At 39.3% G+C, this 20,572-nt stretch overlaps 1 protein-coding gene across 1 annotated transcript in view; it reads right to left on the bottom strand.

Annotated features, from left to right (window-relative positions):
• Positions 1-20,572, bottom strand: part of FHDC1 (FH2 domain containing 1) — a 1,772,510-nt gene that overhangs the window by 104,249 nt on the left and 1,647,689 nt on the right. Inside the window, exon 12 of the mRNA XM_044062462.1 lies at positions 10,259-10,423. Coding sequence (XP_043918397.1) covers positions 10,259-10,423 — 165 coding nt within the window. The remainder of the gene's footprint in view (positions 1-10,258; positions 10,424-20,572) is intronic.

Genomic DNA, 20,572 nt, shown 5'->3' with positions numbered 1-20,572 from the left:
TAGCTTCAACATAGAAAACTGAAGTCTTGCACTTGGTAATAGTCTGAGCAAAACCTCTGTGGGCAATATTTTAACTGCCATGAAAACCAGCAAGGCAGCATGTCCCATCCCTCCTGCTTGTCTCGTAACTCTTGTCATAGCTGTAAATGTGGTAGGAAGAACAAGGGCCTTTTACTTTCTCTTGTACAGTGCATGAAAGAATCACTCTAGCACTGGACAATGTATAATCTTATGAAGGATAACACTCCTGAGTCTCTTGGTCACTAATATTTATCTCTAAAACTTCCACAGTAGGATTTATTTACTTTTTGCTTTTTAATGTTGTAACCATAAAACGTTCCATGCTTCTATTAAAAAAAAAAAAAAAAAAAAAAAAAAAAAAATTTTAAATAGCTGATTATACTTTTACAACACCAGCAGAAAAGCAGAGCTATTGGTGTTCGGTATGCAACAAAAGGTTAAAGGGTCAAAGCTAAATTGAATGAATTAATATATCTGTTTAAATGTGGTGATCTCAGAGCACTGACACATGTGAATCATTGTGAACCCCACCTGGGAAAGTTTTCTTATTAAAAGTAGCACAGCATTCATAAATGTTAATACTAGGGCTGTTGATTAAATAAGTTAATTGGCACAATAACTACTTAAAAACCTTGAGATTAATTTAGTCATCTTAGATTAAAAATGAATCTTAAATTTAAGTAATAAACAGGTAAACAACTATAAATTAAATAGACCTTGGTCTTGTATTGTTTTTTTGTTCCAAGTTCTTTGGCTTTGTTCTGTGCACTGGTAGCATAAACACCTTATGATTGCTTTACTCACTTAGTTTGTTATTGTGAAGTCATGGTAGTTGTCATAAGATTAAAAGCAATCTTGATTTAAAACTTAATTGTTCACAACTACAGTTAATACTGGGATTTATTCTAAACAGATGATACCAAGAAAGTAGATGTCTTTCTAAAACTCAAAGCCACAATTTTTCTGAAGACCTTTATTTTACATTTGTTAACCAGTAAGCCAACTGGTATAAGGACCACTGTCCGCCATTAGCCAAGTCGTTTGGCAAAAGCACACTGCATTAAACAATGATAGTTGACTTCAGAGATTTATACTGACTTGAGGAACACTATTATAAAACAACAGCATACATTTCAATTCACAGCAGTGGAGTATCCATAAAGCAATAACAGTGTACAAGTTATGACTACACTGTAGCACAAAGGAATAGTAATTATAGTAGGTGAAAAATAACTTGTCAGTTAGTGATATAGCAGTTGAAAACATAACTTCAAATGTGCATAGTACATAACCTAGTGAACATATGCTGCTAATCTTTATTTAGGACATCATTAACATCAGTACCAAATCATGCATGGCTCCATGCTACAGATGGATGGAGCCCTTAATGTTTTCAAATAGTGGCTCTGGCACTGGAGGGGTCGGGTATGGAAGGGAAGAGAGAAGGTGCATCTCGCTTTCCTCTATCAAGATGGTTGGGCAGGGCTAGCATACAATTTGGTTGCAAATTAGGCCATGCAATCTACCTGCTGGAGAGTGGAGAAACCACTGCTTGTGCACTGTGGGGAGAGGCAGGACCACATGGACAGGAATGTCCACTGAGGAAGAGATGGAATGTCTTCCGGATGTCTCTCCCTTATGTTTAACTGACTGCATTTAGGACCTGGGAGAAAAAAATCCGAAAATGTGAAATGCTCCCAATGGCTGTCTAAATGATGGGCCCTCCTAAAATGTGAAATGCTCCCAATGGCTGTCTAAATGATGGACCCTCCTGTTTGGCCATTCCCCCATGAAGGGGAATTAGTGGGCTAATTGGCCAGAGGGAGGCTGATGGTCAACAGACAAACAGTAAGGGTAAAACTTCCCGCACAAAATGAGTAAAATATCTGCAATAAAATTTTAACAAGTATAACTAAAAGTTTCTATTTAGTACTACAAGACCTTGGAAATGATCAACAAAAGTTGTGACGCAAAGCTAATCAATCATTTACTTCACTTGAAAAGAGTAATTAAATATGGCTTGCACTACCTTTTTTTTTTTTTTTTTTTAATATAGCCAGACTTTCTCATGACTGCTGTGTACATTTACAGATTCCCAAAACTAAAAAAAAAAATATTAGGCTGGAAACTGATATCTGCTTAGGGTTGATTGACATTCTGAATCTTCCACAATGATGATTGTTGTAACAAAAAAATTATACATACACAACAAAAAAGGTTGTGAAGATTAGAAACATAAGTGCAAAACATAACAAATACCCTGGGTATGTGGACCATCAGTAAGGATGATCCCAACTGTAGATTAAAACAAATACAACATTTTAATGTCTCCTAGGACCAGACTACACCACCATTTAAAACCACTGTGCCCTGACATTTAGCTAAGAAGAATGGCAATCTCAGCTTGCTTGGTAAATGTCACCTGTCCATGTTCTTATGGTATAGTAGCATGTATGTACGTCAGACAAGTACAATCTGTAGAACCGCTTCTACTTTATTGCAACTACTTTTTTCAGATTTTAAAGTCCATGCAATGTATCAGAGGGCCAAAACCAATTCAAAGCCACACTGAGTTGGTGGAAAGACAGCTAGAGTTTCAGAATAGCTAATACATTAAACTACATACTACATACCTTCTTGCTTCAATAACTCCTCAATCCATAAGAATAAGTTATGTTACTGAAAATTACACACAAATAATACATAAAACTTGATATTAATTTCTTCATTTCTATTTCATTCCTCTGTCTCAATATTTGGATTTCTTTCTTTTTTCATTACAAAGCAGGGATATTTCCTGATACAACTGTGTATGTTATTAAGAACACAGGAACAATACTAAGCAATGACCATAGGGACCATAAGATGGATGACTAGCTATATACACCATAAAACACATGTTTAAAGGTTCTTGTCTTCCTTTCCAAGCACTCATGAGTGCTCACCTCCCAAATGAAGTAGGAGTGCACATGATAACCCTAATGGAAATTTTTGGCTACCCATCCCATTATCAAGACTAGCATTAAAGGTACCCAAAGTAGTATGTTGTTTGAACTGTAGCAGTAACTTGTTCCACATGTTTTGAATACATGGAGTAAGAAACCTATCCCTCCAGTGAGTCTTGTTTCTTGTTGTAGATTTAGAGCCCAGATGCTGGTGTTTGCGGAGCCACTGATTTTGTGAAGAAACAGGGGGACAATATGACTAGGTCTTCTATGGCTTGTAAAGCAAGGCACAATTCCCTTACACTCAGTAGTGTAGAGGCTGTTCCAAGTGGAAGTAGAAAGAGAGTCGTATCATCTAGCAGAACAGATCAAGAATGAATACCTTTATCTTGGTTATAAAAGTTTGGGTTTGTAGATGCCACAACAGGCAGTGTATTCCATGATGAGTCTGATAAAAGAAGAAAACAGCGGAAGGATAATTTCTCTGGATCATAAAAGCTATTCCATTGGGAATTAACAGTAAGGATTTTAAAACTAAAGGATCAAATCAGAGAGAGGATTTCAAGCTGTAGAGGTGCTGTGGTGAGGACGGAAACTGTGTTGAGTGGGAGTTAACAGGTTGTCTTGTATAATGTGTTTGAAAAGCTGGTTATCAATACATTTTTTCTAGAACTTTGGATAAGAGGGATAGTATGGCAATAGGTCTGAAGTTGGTTGGTTCAGTTGAATTGCCACCTTTGTGGAGAGGTATGACTCAGGATTTTTTTCCAGATGTCATAGACTGTGTTCTCTTGAATTGAGCTGTTTACTAATATGGAGACTGGATGTCCAACAGAGTTAGCTGCAAGTTTAAGGAATAAAAAAGAGGTAAGTTGTCAGCTGAGGGGGAGCAGGTTTTCAGTTTGGTAAGAAGAAATTTGATGTATGCAGTAGGGAGAAGTTTAAGACAAAACTGGTTGGAATTGATAGAGGGAAGGGGAGAGAGATATGTCAGGTTTAGTTCTCTTTTTTTACAGAGTTAAAGGAAGCAGTGTCTGTTGAACTGTTAGGACAGGGGATCGGGGTAGAAGGGTTGCCTGGATGCAAGTTTGTTGATACTATTTCAAAACTTTTTGGTGTTGGAGTTGGGGTTCATCTAGTGGATTTTGATAGTATTGTTTCTTGTCCATATTGACTTGTGTCTTAGGTTCCTTAGTTCTCTATAGGTTTGGAGCTGGTGATAGGAGTGTTTCCAGGTTTTCCAGGCGCTGTCTCATTTAAGCATTAAATGAGTGGATTGGGTTAATCATGGAGCAAAGTTTGTTTTTGTTATTTTTCTAGTGGGGGCTAAGGAGTTTAGGATATTCAGGAAGGTGTCAAATTTAGACACAGCCTCATTGAGTGGGAAGGCATAGAGAAAGGACCAGTTAATAGAGAAGAGAAGGTTATTGAAGGTATCTGGGCAGAAATTAGAGACACTATGGCTGTCTTTGTATAGGTGAGGTTTTAGCAGATGAGGTGTCATAACACGTGGGTAGGGAGATGGTCACTGAGGGGTTCAGGCAGAGTGGTGGCATTGTGATACAGATTTGGGTTAGAGGTGAGGATCCAGTCAAGGGTAGTACTGTTATTTGTGTTTTTGATACGGGTGGGAGGGGTGATGAGTTGAGAGAATCCAAAGAGATTGATGTTAGTATTGGGAAAGTAGAAATTAAGGGAGTTCCGGTCTATATTGACCACCTAGGATGATTTGAGATGCCCAGGAAAGAAAGTGTTTGAGGGTAGGGATGTTACCAGGTGGGATATAAATTGCTACTATGGATAGGTTTTTGTGATTTATTTAATTTATAGTTAGCAATAAGAATCTCAGCAGGATGGAATTTGGGAGGAGATATAGGTAGAGGATAGAGAGAAAGTCTGTCAGAGTATACGACAGCTACATCACCACCACATTTCTTGTGTTGATGGAGACTGAGGATGATGTAACCAGGGAGAGGATTTTAGAGTCTGTAATAATGGACTGTAACCATACTTCTGAGAGGGTGAGAATGTCAGAAATTTGGAGAGACAAGGTCATGGAAATAAGTAACTTTGCTAGCAATGCTTTGAATATTCAGGGAGAGTATGTTCAAGGTTTTGGGGTGTGAGGTTGGGGAGTTTGGATAGAGGGTATAGGGGTTGAGGAGGGCGACTTATCGGGTAATGTAGTGGAGGTAAAACTCTGAAACTGCAAACTCACAAACAAATACTAGAAAGGCTCCACTGAAGAATAGTAGTGTCCACAAATTTATTGAAGCGCTTTTTGTTCAAGTACCATACAGAACTTCATCAGAATAAACAGATTTAAAGTACAAAGCTTCTTTTATAGCAATTCAAACTTGTCATGTGATGCGTTTTTGACCTATTATCAAGCTCAGCTTCTTAATTGCATTTAGATGCTTAAGTTAGATTTAACCCTATGCATTCTGAATCTTTCTTGCATTTCCTTGTTCCTAAAGAATCTTATAAGTGCACTGGTTTAAAAATGTACTAGTTTAAAACAACACTGTGTGCACATATTTACACAAGAATAGTGATAACATATAAAACAACAAACATTCCTTGTTAAGTTCCTTAAAAATTAAAGTTTGATCTGTTTATCTTTGCAAGCTTTTAAGTTTTAATAAACAGGTGACAGAGCAAGCTTCATTCAAGCCTGGATATGTAAAGCCATTCGGTTTGATTTGCTTTTGATTTAGTTTTTAAGGACCTTTTTAACAAGGAATGTATGTTTTATATGTTGTCACTGTTCTTGTGTAAATGTGTGCACACTTTGTTTTAAACTAGCACATTTTTAAACCAGTGCACTTATTTATAGGATTATTTAGGAACAAGGAAATGCAGGAAAGATTCAGAATGCATAGGGTTAAATCTAACTTGAGCATCCAAATGCAATTAAGAAGCTGAGCTTGATAATAGGTCAAAAGACACATCACTTGACAAGTTTGAATTGCTATAAAAGAATTTTTGTACTTTATGATGAAGTTCTGTATGGTACTTGAACGAAAAGCACTTCAATAAACTTGTGGGCACTACTATTCTTCAGTGGAGCCTTTCTAATGTAGTGGAGGTGTTAGAGGGGTGAGTATGGGTACCTGTGGTTGGGTTGGAGGGTGAGCCAGGGTTGGGTTGAATATTGCTGGCCAGCAGAAGGCTTGAAAAGGTGGGGTTGTATGCTGTGGTAAGGTGGATGTAGAAGAGTTTGGATTTAGGTTTTGTGGGGGAGAGGGAGGGAGAAGTATTTTAAATTTATGAAAGAGTGTTTGAAAGTGAGTAAAACCAGTGAGGGACCTTTTGAAAAGTTTATAGAGGTTAATGGATTGTAGTGATTTGAGGGAGACCGTAGAAAGAGTGGGAATGGTGGGAGTGTGAGTGATATGAGGTGGAGTAGGAAATAGTGGGTAAAAGGAGGGAGTTAAGTAGGATGAGTAACATTGTATGTTGAGTGAAAGTAGTGAGGGTAGTTAAGAGTTAGAGTAATAGGGTGGAGGAGGTAGTTTTGGGTGATTAGATATCTAGGATTGGCTGGAAGGAGGAAATTGAGTGTTTGTGGGGAGTGGTTGGGAATGGGTAGGGCAGAGGAGCAGAGTGAACCCCAGCGAAGCAAGGGCGAATGGAGCGGGTTGAACCAGAACTTGGAGAAATCTGTAAGATCAGAAAAAACAACCAACTAGCCTAGGTCAGTACCTAAATGTGTCTTATCTATGTGAACTCAAAAAGCAGACTTAGTACAGCATCAAGGAGGTAGAATATAGAATAAATGCAAAGCTTTGGAAAACTGTATATTTTGTTACAATAAATGGGAGGAAAAAAGGGGGTAGGGGTCAAGTAGTGTGTACAGCAGAAGAACCGATGGCAGTATCACAGAGAAGATATTAGACCTACAGTGCTCACAGTCTGTTGATAAAAGTATGACTTGCAGTAGTGTTTTACTGGTTTGTATGAGGTTCCAGTATCAGCATTCTTGTATGCAGGCAGTTGCTTCAGTTTTTTTTTTTTTTTTTTTTACTTTTGTATGTGGTTAAGGGACTGTAAGGAAAGAGAAAGACAGATGTTAATATGAAGCCACAAAAGGGGGTAGGTAAAGTGAGAATAAGAGACAGACAAGAAAATACCACAATTTAAGTAATTTATCTAAGCAGTGTTTAATCAAATAAATGAAACAAGCAGTGATAAGTCATCCTGTTCAGTAATATGAACTTCAGTCTATCGCTACCTTAATTTCACAAAATGCAGAGTAATTCATTGTCAGTAAACTTTTCTAGCTATTTGTTGCTACTTAGTAATACATACCAACAGAACTCGGCAGCATGGTGGCAGGACATAAAATTACAGTAAAATCACTCAGTTTCCGCACACTACAGTAACAGAATAGGTGATCAAATAATCTAAGTAGTAAAATCTAACACAGGTTGAAACAGCATCCCAATGGACTAAACAACATGGCAGCTGAACACCAATGAGAGCACTCTGTTCTGATTTAAAAGCAGTAACAGCAATGTGTTCTAGTAAGCTGTTTAACAAGATCAGACTAAGTCAAGCTGAAATAGTGCATTTCCAAACTGTAAACTGTAAAATGAAGCGAGTTTCAAAGTAAAAGGTCATTACTTCCTTAAAGTAACTAAACCTACAACTGCACACTAAATAGGAAATGACCAAGACAGCATAGATATTTTACAGGTGGAGTTATTTAAAAGCAGTAACAGCAATGTCTTCTAGTAGCTGTTTAACAAAATTAGGCTAAATCAAGCTGAAACAGTGCATTTCCAAATTGCAAACAGTAAAATGTTGCAAGTTTTAACAGTAATATATTCCTGCTACAATAGTAGAAAATTCTCACTGAACTTTAGGCATACGGATAGTTCAGCTTTCCACACAATTTTAACAAATTCTTTATCAAAACAGGTCAAACCCTTGCCAATGCCAAAAATAGTACTTAGTAGCCCCATACCAGTAGCTACCCCATCCCACCTTAATACATAAAATAATTCCTCCAGCTTTTCCCTGCACCCTGTTACCACTAAAGTAATTTCCAAACTCCTTAAACTCAAACCAATCACACTGGCCTCTGAAAACCTACTTGCAGATTTCCTTCAAATATCAGCAAAAGCTATAGCCTACCCTATGTCCATTCTCAGAAATAGGTCACTAGCCAAATGCATGGTACCTAACTCATAGAAAACATCTCATATTATTCCACTGCACAAAGGAGGTAACTCCTTAGAACTCACCAACTACTGCCCAATCGCAACCCTATCACCTTTATCCAAAATATTAGAGTTGTTCATTCCCAACTAAGTACCTTCTAAAAGATAACTTACTCTCCAAAACTCAACATGGCTTTAGACCTTCCCATAGCACCACCACAGTGCTACTATCATTCACCAACAATGTTAACCACCATAGAAACAAGGGACTCTTCATATCTTCCATTTTCTTAGACTTCTCAAAAGCCTTTGACATAGTGTCAAGAAGCATACTGTAGTTTACTATCTACCCTAAACCTAAGCACCTCCACTCTATCATGGTTCAGTAGCTACTTATCTGGCTGTCAGCAAGCAGTCCTATGGCAAGACCAGCTTTCCCCCACTACCAGTATCCACAGGAGCCCCTTAAGGGTCTATCCTAGACCTACTGTTCTCCCTGCTTACTAACCAGATCTCTTCTTCTTCCTCACTTACTGCCTCAGTAGTTCAATATGCAGATGATACCACCCGTATATGTGCAGCCCCCACCTTAAAAACTTCAATCTGTAACCCAAAATAACTTCTCTCTAGCAGAGAGATGGTTTACCAACATCAAACTTATTCTTAATCCCCGAAAAACAAACTAATTGTCTTCAGCCCTGGTAGATCTCCACCTCTGGACAATAGATTTACCATTTACTCCAAAGATAATAATCAAATACTCCAACTACTCACACTAAACTGCTAGGTGTATAAACTGACAACCTGAATTTCGACCTCCATATAGCTCAAACCATCAAGAAAATAAATAAAAACCTAGGACTCCTCTATAGGAACAAACAGTATATCACTATAAATGCCAAAGCTACTATTGCAAGGACTCATCTGTTATCCATCCTTCTCTATACCTCTGCCATCTTGAATAATCTCCACCAAACTGATCTAAACAAAATGGAATCTTGTTATAACAAGATTGCCAAGTTTGCGACTGAAGCCCTGTATAGATCACATCACAGTCTAGCCCTTGCGCAGCTCAACTGGCTTGAGCTACCTCAACTACTCGTACTTCATCAACTCTCAATTGCTCACAAACTCTACTACTTACCTGACAAAACCCCAGCACTCCAATATCTAATCCAGCTCCATATTACCAATAGATCCTTAAGATCTAGTAACCAGAACCTAACAAATGTTAAGTATAAAAATGATGCTGGTAAATCTCTTTTTGCCTGCAGTATTGCCAAAATCTGGAACTCACTACCAAGACAAAACTAGTACTACCTCAACTATTCAATTTAAAAAAAACTCCCGAAAATACAAATACAAATAACTGGCTCTGCTCTTGCTACTCCCCAGGATAACTCATGTCAAATCACTGTTGCAATGATTCTTTCTAGGGTCAAAGGTCTTACTTTTCCCCCTGAAAAGTTAGTTAACCTGCTGTTAGTTACTCCACAGTACTACTATTGTGACTCAGAACTACCATTATGTCATTTCACTGTTATGAATGCTAAATAATGCAGTACATGTATCATAAAGATGTCTCATATGTATTCTACATTGTATGCACTGTACTGGAGCTTTTCTCCCCGGGCCTCCGCTGAAAATGGATCTGTGTCCAGTCGGACTTTCCTGGTAGATAAATGTAAAATAAAAATAAAATGCAATGAGGAAAAGTGTAAAAATGCAACAAAAACAGCAATGAAAATAAATCTTAAACAATATTTTTAGCAGTATTCTGGCTATCGACTGCTTTTAACGTAGTAGATCGATGGTTAAGACCTCTGCCTCACAACTCCATAGACAGGGGTTCATTCCTGATCTTTGGTCACTGTCTGTGTGGGAGTCTGCATCTCCTCTGTAGCTGCATGTTTTTTTTCTTGGTTGTCTGGTTTCCTCCTTCTTCCCAAAACATGTTAGTTGATGGGCCCCTTTAAAAAGTCCATAAATATTGGCATTTACCCTTGCCTTTGTGACTTGGGTTGTTGCTGAAAAGGGTCTTGGAAATCCAGTTCACTTTCCCAGTTAAAATAAAGATGTTCATGCAAAACAAATCAAAAGCAAAGTAATTTCATAAATTCAACTTACTTTTACAGCCTTGTTAAATCGGTCACAAAAGTCTCTAAATATCTGAAAGCACTCATCAAGTTTCATAGTGTCTTTGTCTTCACAGAAGAAATCGAGGAGTGTGTGACCTTCAGCATACATATCTGATTTTCTCTTCCCCAGTTCTTCAAGCTCTTTTAAAGCATACTGTAAGAAATGAACATTGCCTTTAACTCACCATAAACAATAAGAAGATGAAACAGACTCATACAGTTACCTTCAACAAGTGAATGAATAAGCCATGTGGAAGGACATTTACTTAGCATATGTCATTTTTGCTATATAAATTGTTTATGAAACTGAAGCACAAAGCATTACTTGCAGAAGCAGTAAGTTAACAATCTAGAAGTTTTTGTCAGATCAGCTAACAAGTGTTTGGATAATCAGCATGCTGGGTAAACATAAAAATGTTAGTGATGTCCCTTTTATCTTCCCACAGGCGCACTGTACTCTATTCAAAAAAGAACAAAAGATACAAGCCCACTGATTCTCATTCTGTTTTAATAATAGTCAGACATATGAGCTCTTTCACCTAGGAAATTACATTTTATTTCTTGTGTTTCTTTACCAAAACTGTATACACTACATTTTGTGCTAAGATGCATACAGTAATCAACAAATTAAAACATAATCAGTTGCATCAGTGCATAAAAATTATATGAACACTTCATTTCAGATTCCAAAAATAAAAAAATATAATTAGTAGCAAAAGCCCGCTCAAATAACTTGTTTCAAGATTTTCTCTTAAACGCCAAAACAACAGTCGCGTTCATAATGATATTACCCTAGAGCAAGAAGTCTCCAACTGCATCTAAAGTACATCTACCATCCGCTTGTCAGTGATGTAAGGTGGAAAACCCTAACTGAACATGCAGCCAACTGGTCTACTGCATCTATAGGACCAATTTAAAGACTTCAAAGAATACCTGTCCTGAACAAGATTTTCCATTTCTCCAGGGGCAAATGGATTTCCCTAAGTGCAGTTAATGCATGGTCCCTTCCAATCGGCAAATCTCAAAATGCAAACCTACACCAGCTGTAGAAGATGCTGGTTACTTCCAAATGTCCTTTAAAGTAAAGTTACAATACATTGATCATGGACTAGTAGAAGTTTGCACAAAAGTTGGTTAGCCAACAGGCAGTACTTCAGAGATGTTCCAAAGACGGTAACATACATACTAATTTTAAAGCTTCAGAAACTGCTTGGAAAAGGACAAGTTACTGTTGAGAGCACCTCCAAATTTCTCATCTTCAGAATCATACAATCTCATAGCTAATTGGCATAACGGTTAAGGTGTTTACCTTACGAACACAAGGTGCGGGGTTTAATTCTCACATGGGGTAATTGGCTAGGCTTGAAATGGCCCACAAGGGTAGTTAGCCTAGTACCGATCTATGAACCTAAAGTTTAACAGTGAAATACATGGTCTAGCTAGTGTTAACACTATACCCACCATCTTATTCATAGAATCCAGCTTTACTGCCAACTAGTGATTTATTTCCAAAGGCTAGTTCATCAGCTTCATAACACAGATATTCTGTTTTAGAGACATAGGAACAACAAAACACAGTATCATCTGCATAGAAGTAAACATCTGTTTCATATTTTCTAATGCTCTCTTGACAGCAGTGATATGAACCCTGAACCCTGAGGAACACCACAGATAAGAACGGTTACTGAAATAAAACATTTAGAGAGGAAATTCTTTGGCATCCGTTTTTAAAAAAAAAAAAAAAAAAAAAAAAAAGGTGGAAATTAAGTAATGACATCTCCTCATCATCCTAGTTCACAATATTCCCTCAAGCATTTAATCCTCATACTGAGCTTGATTATATTAAAATCTGTTCTTGGGTTCAGAAAATTCAGAATAAGCATCAGTTACTTCTCTCTAACTTGTAGAAAATAAGTCATCTGTAGAAGGACAGCATATCTACATGGCATCTCCTCCTAAATCTCATCTGTAGGCCTTCAAGGGTGACGTGGTTGTCTTAAAAAACAAAAGGGAGTAAATGGCACCACCTTCTCAGTGATCATAGTAATAGAAAATATAGAGTTAAGTGTCTTAGTTGAAGGCAAGGCAGGATCCAAACAGGGTTCCACTCAATAAGATGCCCTAATTTAAGAAAGCTCTCACAAATGACATGAAAGCAAATCTCAACAAAAAAAGAATATGAACATCATAAACTACAGTTGTGTTAGGAAGTTACTGTTACTCCACGGAGCCTAAGCATGATTCACCCAGGGATGCCTTGCCCTGTGGAGATGTTAAGCAGAGGAAAATTAAAGGTCAGGTTGATGTTAAACCTTGAGTATAAGGGTGTCTGGTCACTTGGTAGAGAGCAAAAGGGCTAAACTATGCATCAATCCCAAATCATAGATGTCCCAGTAATACAGGGGAAGGAGGGAGGGCACTGTTAATGCAACAGTGAATATACTCTAGCATATGCAATTACTTTACGTTCCTGACACACCTGTACTATATTTTTTGTAATTCTTTGCTACATTAGAGTCTCTGGATAACTCCTGGTGCTTAATGGCCAGTTAAAGGAACGGGGAACTCGAGGCCCAGCAGTGTCATTATGGCACACCCTGCACTGGCCTTAGACGTACTAACTAAATTGCAATGCTTGGCAAAGGTATGCAGTGAAGACCAGGTAACTGCATCCAAGGTGGTCTGAGTAGCAATCCCCCTTAGGGAAGCTGTAGTAATAGCTGTGATCCTGGTAGAATGGGCTCTCACAAGACCCAAGACAGGCTTGTCATGCTAACATACTGAGTGGAGAAGAGGGTTGCAAACAGCTACACAGTTTGAAATGGTTTACTGGTTGACAAGCTTTCCCTCTCTGCCATTGGCAATGGGAAAAAAAACAGTTAGATCTCCTGTAGTACTTTGTTTTATCAAGGCAAAATCTCAACTGTCTGAACATCTAGGGAAGGCAACACACTTCCTTTCTTGTTCTAAGGAGACGAAAATAACACAGAAAGGTGAACAGCCTTGTTCAAGGATAGCTCTATGCCCACCTTACACATGAATGATGGGTTTGTTTACAGTGTGCCTGTGTCATTATGTAATACCAACAAGAGCTTTATGCACACGATGGTCTGCAATTCTGATGCATTCTAATTTAAGTCATATGTGGTAGAAGGGGCTAAGTTTTTAGCCAGGCATGTTTGCTAACCCCTGACTCCATAGGAGCTGGCCTGCAAGATGCATTGACTGCACTGCACCTCGCCTATATTTAATAGTGTGTCTGACAACGTGGACACTGTCGTTGCATAAATCAAGATTATCCTTTTTCAGTCCCTTTGTCCTGTCTGCCTTCTGTCTCAACTGCCCAGTGAGGGATTCCTGGAAATTTAATGTGAAACTGGCAGTTGACAGTCCTAATGGCCAAAGTAGCTGAGGTGAAAGCCTTTTTTTTTTCCCAAAACAGTGTAGTATCCTACTCTTCCTCTTAATTGTGTGTGGGATTTCTGGACACAGACACATTTGATATCTTGCTGGAATCTGGACACCACAGCTAGGTCTGCAGCTGGCTACTTGTTTGTAGGAGTCATACACCTCATAAAAGCTGTACTGGCTTCCTCACAGCAGGGGAATAGGAGTCTGGCTGAAAAGAGGCATCATAGGGGTCTTCTGGTATGGCATTGCACTAGCTGCATTGGTGAATTTTGTTGAAAACTTCAGAAGTGTTGGACAAAATATAGTGCTATGGGGGTTCAAGGGCATTAGTAGTGAATGCATCATAAAAATAAAGAAAAGTGAGTAGCAGGAAGAATGGAGACTAGAAGTTAGTGTGGAGATGGCTAGCAAGAAGTACTTGATCAAATTATTGTGGAAGTTATAAGGTAGGAGATAAAGGACATTCAAAAACCCTGATGGACAAATTACAGGGGCATTAAAAGCAGTTGAGAGAAAAGATTGAAGGCTTGAATGAGCATTCAACTATTTTACAAAATTTTCTGGCAGAAAATGAGGAGCAGATTCACAGGAAGCCGGGCTGGAATGTTTAGTGGTGTGAATAGTTAGTGGATGCAGGGGATCAAGCTCGAAGAAAAACAAAAACTTTTTTTTTTTTGTAATTAACTGTAGTCACCGGACTTTGCCAATATTAACTCTGTGCCTTGTTTGTAATACTTGTTAATTGTGTTTCACTTTAAATAAGATTTGTTTGTATGCACCACCCTATTTTTTTTACTTGTAGCCACTTAATGCAAAGCAGTATGGGGTTTGGATGTGTTACTTAGACTGTGAGGGGATTGACATTTACACTATTCTACTGTATGACTTTGCTCCACTATCTTCAAGAATTGTTCAGAAGCACAGTGCTGTGGTTACTACATGTGGCCGCTTTAATGTGAGGTGGCATAGGCTATGGCAGGTGTATTACTGAGATGGTGGGAGGGGGAATTGTTTATACTATGTGTTAGCTGTGTTTCACTTTCACTAAGAACTGTTTGGATGTGCATTGTTATGGTTACTTCATGTTCATGCAAAGCATTATTGGTTATGGTGGCTGTGTTAATGTGATAATGGGGGGTATTGAGTTACGCGGTCAAACAGAATATTGTAAGCATGAGGGACTGGAATTGATTTTAGGCATGGTAATGTACTGGGACACTGATGGACAGGATGTGATGTAGGGGAGGAGGAAGATGTGGAGTAACAGTTATGCTTGTGATAAGCTAACAACTCTGGAGCTAAAGAAGAGTGACAGAGGGTGATTCAGTTCGAATTGCATGGTGATAGCATAGGATTGGTGAACAATGACAAACTTATTGGCATTTTGATTTCATAAAACAAGGCTGAGGTCTGAAGATAGGGACTTGTTATTGTGCAGAGGCTGCATAGAGATGGAAGAGTAGAAAACAGTTGGGAGGTAGGGTAACCTACAGAAGGAGTGTTACTGACTGTATTAAGTAGAAGAGAGAGTGGTGGGAGTTGTGAAGTGGAGAGAGGACATGCAGAGAAGTTGAGTTGCTATTGTGTGGTCACAATTATGACTACTGGTGGTACTGGTGCATAATAAGACACACAGAGTGAAATGGACTCTGTCTGAGGAAGTGGTGTATGTATATTGTTGCATATAGTTATAACTGGGGGATGGTAAAGCAGGGCAATATGTTATTGTACAGGACGATATTTAAGTAAGGAGGAATTTTAGGGCATGAATTGGAAGAGAAATGAGAAGAGAAGGGATGTTGGACATGATAGAGGAAGGTATGGATAAGGAGTTGCATTTAAATATTAAGGCATGGAATGTGAATGGTGTAAGAAATAGTAACAACTGAGACAGGGTGTTGGGGCAACTGATAAGAATAGGGACACAGGGGTGATTAGAGACACACTTGGAAACAAGTGAAAGTAAATGACTGAGGAAAGGAGGGGTTCATGCAGTGGTAAATTCAGCATGGGGAACACTAGGAAGGGAGAGGTTGCTTTATTAAAGTAAAGCTAACCACTGAAAGTGACAGGATAATAAACAGAAAAGGGAAGTGTGCAGGGTTCAGAGGCACATTTTTTTAGGAAAAAGAATTACAGAAGTAGCAGTTTATATTCCATCCAAAGCAGGTATCAGAGAGATGACAACAATGCTGTAAGAAATGGTTAGATTTCATAGGTTCGTAGGAAATCACTAGGCTAACACCTTAAGAGGCCTTACAAGTCTTTTGATCCCTAAGGGTCAGAGAATGGCTTAGGTTTGTGCCTATACCTCTGAGTATTTTACAGACTGCCGCAATCCATAAGGGACATGGATACCAGCTCAGAAGTGAATTTACAATTCCCTATCCATTGATCTAAATTGTGTTTGAAGAGGGTTAGGGAAAGGCTTGACTTTACATGAATATCAAGCCTGTTCCAGAGAAGGGGCTAATCTCTGAGACACATTTATCTCTCCAGCAAGTTTTGCTGTTGTCACAGACCAGGTTTAGATTCCTAGATCAGGTGAACCTTGTGAATGTGTAACCGTTCCACCAGGGCTAGATTTGAGAGTGCCTTGTAGATTAGGCATAGATCACCTCTTAACAGTCAGCAGGAGACAGAGTAAAAGAACAGAGCTTAAGACATGTTTTCACCCTGTAATTTTTTTTTTTTTTTTTTGTAAGGAACATCTGAGGCCACTCCAGCTGTTGCAAGTGCCTGGTCAAATACATGCCAAAAGGTGCATTGTACTTGATTACTGGTTTGGCAGCAGAGTACAGTGGAACTATAACTTCCTAGGATCTTGATGCCATGCTTTTACTTATAAGCTGTGCCACATAAAATGACTTCCTCATTACTGTGGATACCTGGCACTCAGTCCAGGCTACTATCTATCTGTATACCTAGATCTCTCACCTACGAATCCACTCGTATGGGTGTGCTATCAATGTTCTAATTTGCAGGGGTATTTGACTTCCCAACGGGTATGATTATTCACTTAGTTTAGGTTATGGCTCTAGCACCAATCATTTGTCTGAGTCAGACCCTTCTAAAGTATATCTACATTGCTGGGGGATTCAGTGATTGCCCCCAACTTGCAGTCATCAGCAAACTTAAAAGTCAGCCAACGGCCTTCTACATTAGCCTTCACTTCAGAGAAGTACATTCCAAACAGGAGAGGTCCCAGCAATGAGCCCTATGGCACACTACTAGTAACTGGCCTCTTGTTGGCTCTAAATTCATCCACTTAACATTGTCCTGTCTGTGAGTCATTTGGCTATCCAGCTGGTGAGATTGGTATTCATGTCCAGTTTTCTGTGTGTTTATCTATAATACCCACGTGGGGAATTGTTTCAAATGTCTTAGCCAGGTCAAGGTAGGCGCCATGCACTGTTTTACCCTCACTCATGGCCCTAGCGACTTTCTCAAAGAAGTTCCCCAGACTGAGCAGTCATGACCTGCCCATTACAAAACCGAACTAGGTTGGGTCCACTGTTTGGAAGTTTCCTGTCCTTATTTATCAGGTCCATGGCTATTCTTTCCATGCCCTTGCATATAACACTAGTTAAACCTATGGGTCTGTAATTTCCTGGGTCTGTTGATGGTCCCTCTTTTACGCAGAGGGTTGACTGTCACTGTCCTCCACTCCACAGGGACAAAGCTAATCTAGAGGCTGTGGTTAAATAAAGATCCTGTTAGGCCTGATAGGTCCTGTTTCAAGCTATTTAAGAGGCATCCTGGGATACTGTCTGGATCCATCAAAGTCAAGTTTTTAGGTTTAGAGAGTGCAGTGGTGACCTGCTCTTTGGTGATAACTGGTAAAGGAATGGTTGAGGGTATTTCTTGTGGGGTAACTGGAGGTGATGAGGGGGTGAAATTTGAGCTGAATTTATCAGATAGCAGATTTGTTATATCTTTTGGCTGAGTATAGGTGATGCTGTCTACAACTAATTCTACACATTGTTGGGTGATGCTCTTAACGCTGTGGACATAACTGAAAAATGCCTTATGGTTATTTTTAGCTTGGGGAATCTATTTTTGCCTCAAAATTTGCTTTTGAAGATTTGTCTAGTCACCGGATTTGCTTGCTTAAACTAATGAGGGAGTTTTTGATCTATTGTGCTCATTCTCTCTTACTTCTAGACAGGATATCCTTTCTTTTGCTGTACAACCTATTTATATTAGGGATCCACCAGGTTAGATTGTTTTTGCGGTTTGTCCTAGGCTTATTTTGACCTGGTAATGTCATTTCTATGCATGTTGTCTAAATGGTCATACACAGCTTTTGTGTACATCCCCACATAGACCTCTGTGTTTTCTGGGTTTGAGGGATCTTGGGAAATTAGACAAGCCAACACTTAAGAGGAGGTAGTTTTTCTTAGAAAAGTTCTTAAAGGTATTGGAGTTAGGTGGGGTTCTAGTTTTATATTTATTTCAAGGGGAGACCACTTTGTGATCTGATCTAACAAGTGAAGACATTACTCTGGGGGGGGGGGGGGGTTAAAGCTCTCCCATATTTGTGAGTACCAGGTCTAGAATTGTTGTACCCCTAGTGGGAGTACAGACTAGCTGCTCCAGGGCATTTGCACTGATAAAGTCTAGAAATCTTCAAGCCTGTATATTAGTGGTCATGTATGCCTCCCAGTTAATGGAAGGGTAGTTGAAATCACCCATGAGTATGGCATTAGGCTGAATGGTAAGTGATTCTAGTAGATTTGGGTATGATGTATAGGTTCTGTGGTTCACAGTGGAGGACCTTTAGCTAGCAAAGATATGTTGATGGATTTTTCCTGTGGTTAGATGGACATGGAGTAGCTCAAGCATTTCATATTGTTTGACCACTCTTGCAGTAGGCTTATCCTTTACATAGTTGGATATACCTCCATCTTTTGTCCTTTCCTGTGCAGTGGGTGATCGGTATGTGTGAAAGGCATTACAGCTATGCACAGCCACGTTCTGTGGCTTTGAACCATGTTTCAGTAACTGCACAGACATTAGCATTCTCCAGGGTGAGGACAGGGAGTGTAGTTTCCTGTTGAGGCTGCTGGCATTGAGCAGTAATACCTTTAGCTTCTCCTAAGTAGATTGTGCTCTGTTGGAAGGTCTGTCTTTTTGGCAATGCCTACGAAAGGCATTATGGGGTGAATAACATTTTGGCCAGTATCCAAAAGCCTGTTGGTGACAGGTGAAGACCATCCCTGGCAAAGCAGTGTGGCCTGTCAATCAAATGTTCCCAGGCAAATATTGGACCCAATTATTAAATTCATTAATTTTCTTTTGGTACTGTGGCATCATCCTTGAAGACGGTACAGTGCTACTCAATGTTAGGCTCATACCTGCCTGTGTCACACATTGAGAGCTCAATCGTGTCTCTCTTCATACAGTCCAGGGACGTACGTCTCAGGTCATTTACACCCACATGGACTATGACTGACTCATACTGGTATTTCAGGTTTAGTGACCCGAGTGCTTGCATGATCTGGAGAATCCTGGCCCTGACCGGCAACTAACTGTAACCTTCTCCTTATCCAGCCTGGTGAGAGGGACATCAGTGTGCCCCACAATGACATCTCTTATGATCAAAACATTGGGTTGTGTGGTGTTATGCCTTATGTTCTTTGTAGCAGAGACATAATGAGATGTTGTTTTATGTGTTGTGGTGGGAGTTTTCTTGTTTGTGTGGATGCAGAGTTTCTGAGAACTGTGTCTGAGAGGCCTTTGAGGTTTGGGTAAGTTACATGTGAGCACTTCTACATATGTGGGTGAGTAGCGTGTGTGTGTCAGTGACAACCTGTTTAGTGTTTTTTTGTGTCTGTATGTGACTGTCTTGCCTCCAGTGGCATTGTGAGCTACATGTCTCACATACTGTATTCATCTGTTTCAGAATTAAGTGGTTGTCAGTGTACATAAGGCAATTGGTACATTGCCTCAGGATACCCATGTCCACCAAGCCAGATGCAGAGATAGCAGGAAAGTGCCTAACCATGGTTGCAGGTCTGTAATATGTGCTTTTACAAGGGAAATAATTGGGGTTGTTTACACTAAGTAAGCACCCATCCCTGGTCCAGTTGTAATCTACAGCAAACCAGACAAGGGATGGGAGCTTACTTAGTGTAATCTACAGCTAACCTATCTATCAATGCTTTCCAGTGGGCAAGCCAGCTGCTCTTTGAGCAGCTATAGCCCTGAGTGCTGTAATAATGCAATCCTGAGCTAACTAAATGCGACAATATTGTGCAGAGTACAAACAAGTAGCTCCTTGAGTAGTGCAGGACTGTGAACATTTCAAAAGTAGTTTTTATAGGGAAAGTATAACTTCTCATGAATATATATACATATATGACGCCACAAATCACCACTGCATGAAGCAAGCTTGACCCTTATATAGAAGCAGAACAAACAAGTTTTAAACTAGGTATGCCCACAGGCCAATCAGGTAAGCACACAATAAGTTTTCCACCAGCAATTCCCAGCTCAGATAGGTGAAATCAGTCCTCTCCTGCCACAAAAGTGCAGACCTTAACCCTCCTAATGTAAAATGACTGGTCTGGAGCCCAAGTGTTGGGGAACCACAAAAATATATGCCTAAAAGCAATGAAAACAGACAAAGTGCATTGAGAGTACTAGAAATGCAGAACAGCCCTTACAGCAGTGAAAAAATGCAACTTAAAACTCTAAGCAAGTGCTGAAAAACTGTAAACAAATCTTTCAGAATGCAATGAAAACAAGCAATGCAAGTGCAAAATAATACTTGATTTCATTTTTCTTGCTAAGCGCTGCTTTTGATGCAAACAAACTCTTTCAAACTCTGACATCACTGACAAAGCTTAAGCAACTCTGAATAACTGAGCCAAGACTCAAGCAAACATGA

The sequence above is a fragment of the Protopterus annectens genome, chromosome 2.part1 (assembly GCF_019279795.1).
Source record: "Protopterus annectens isolate FY-2018-M chromosome 2.part1, PAN1.0, whole genome shotgun sequence".
NCBI classification, from domain to species: domain Eukaryota; kingdom Metazoa; phylum Chordata; order Ceratodontiformes; family Protopteridae; genus Protopterus; species Protopterus annectens.
The sequence above is the reverse complement of the archived record's forward strand: the minus strand, read 5'-3'. Positions and strand labels throughout refer to the sequence as shown.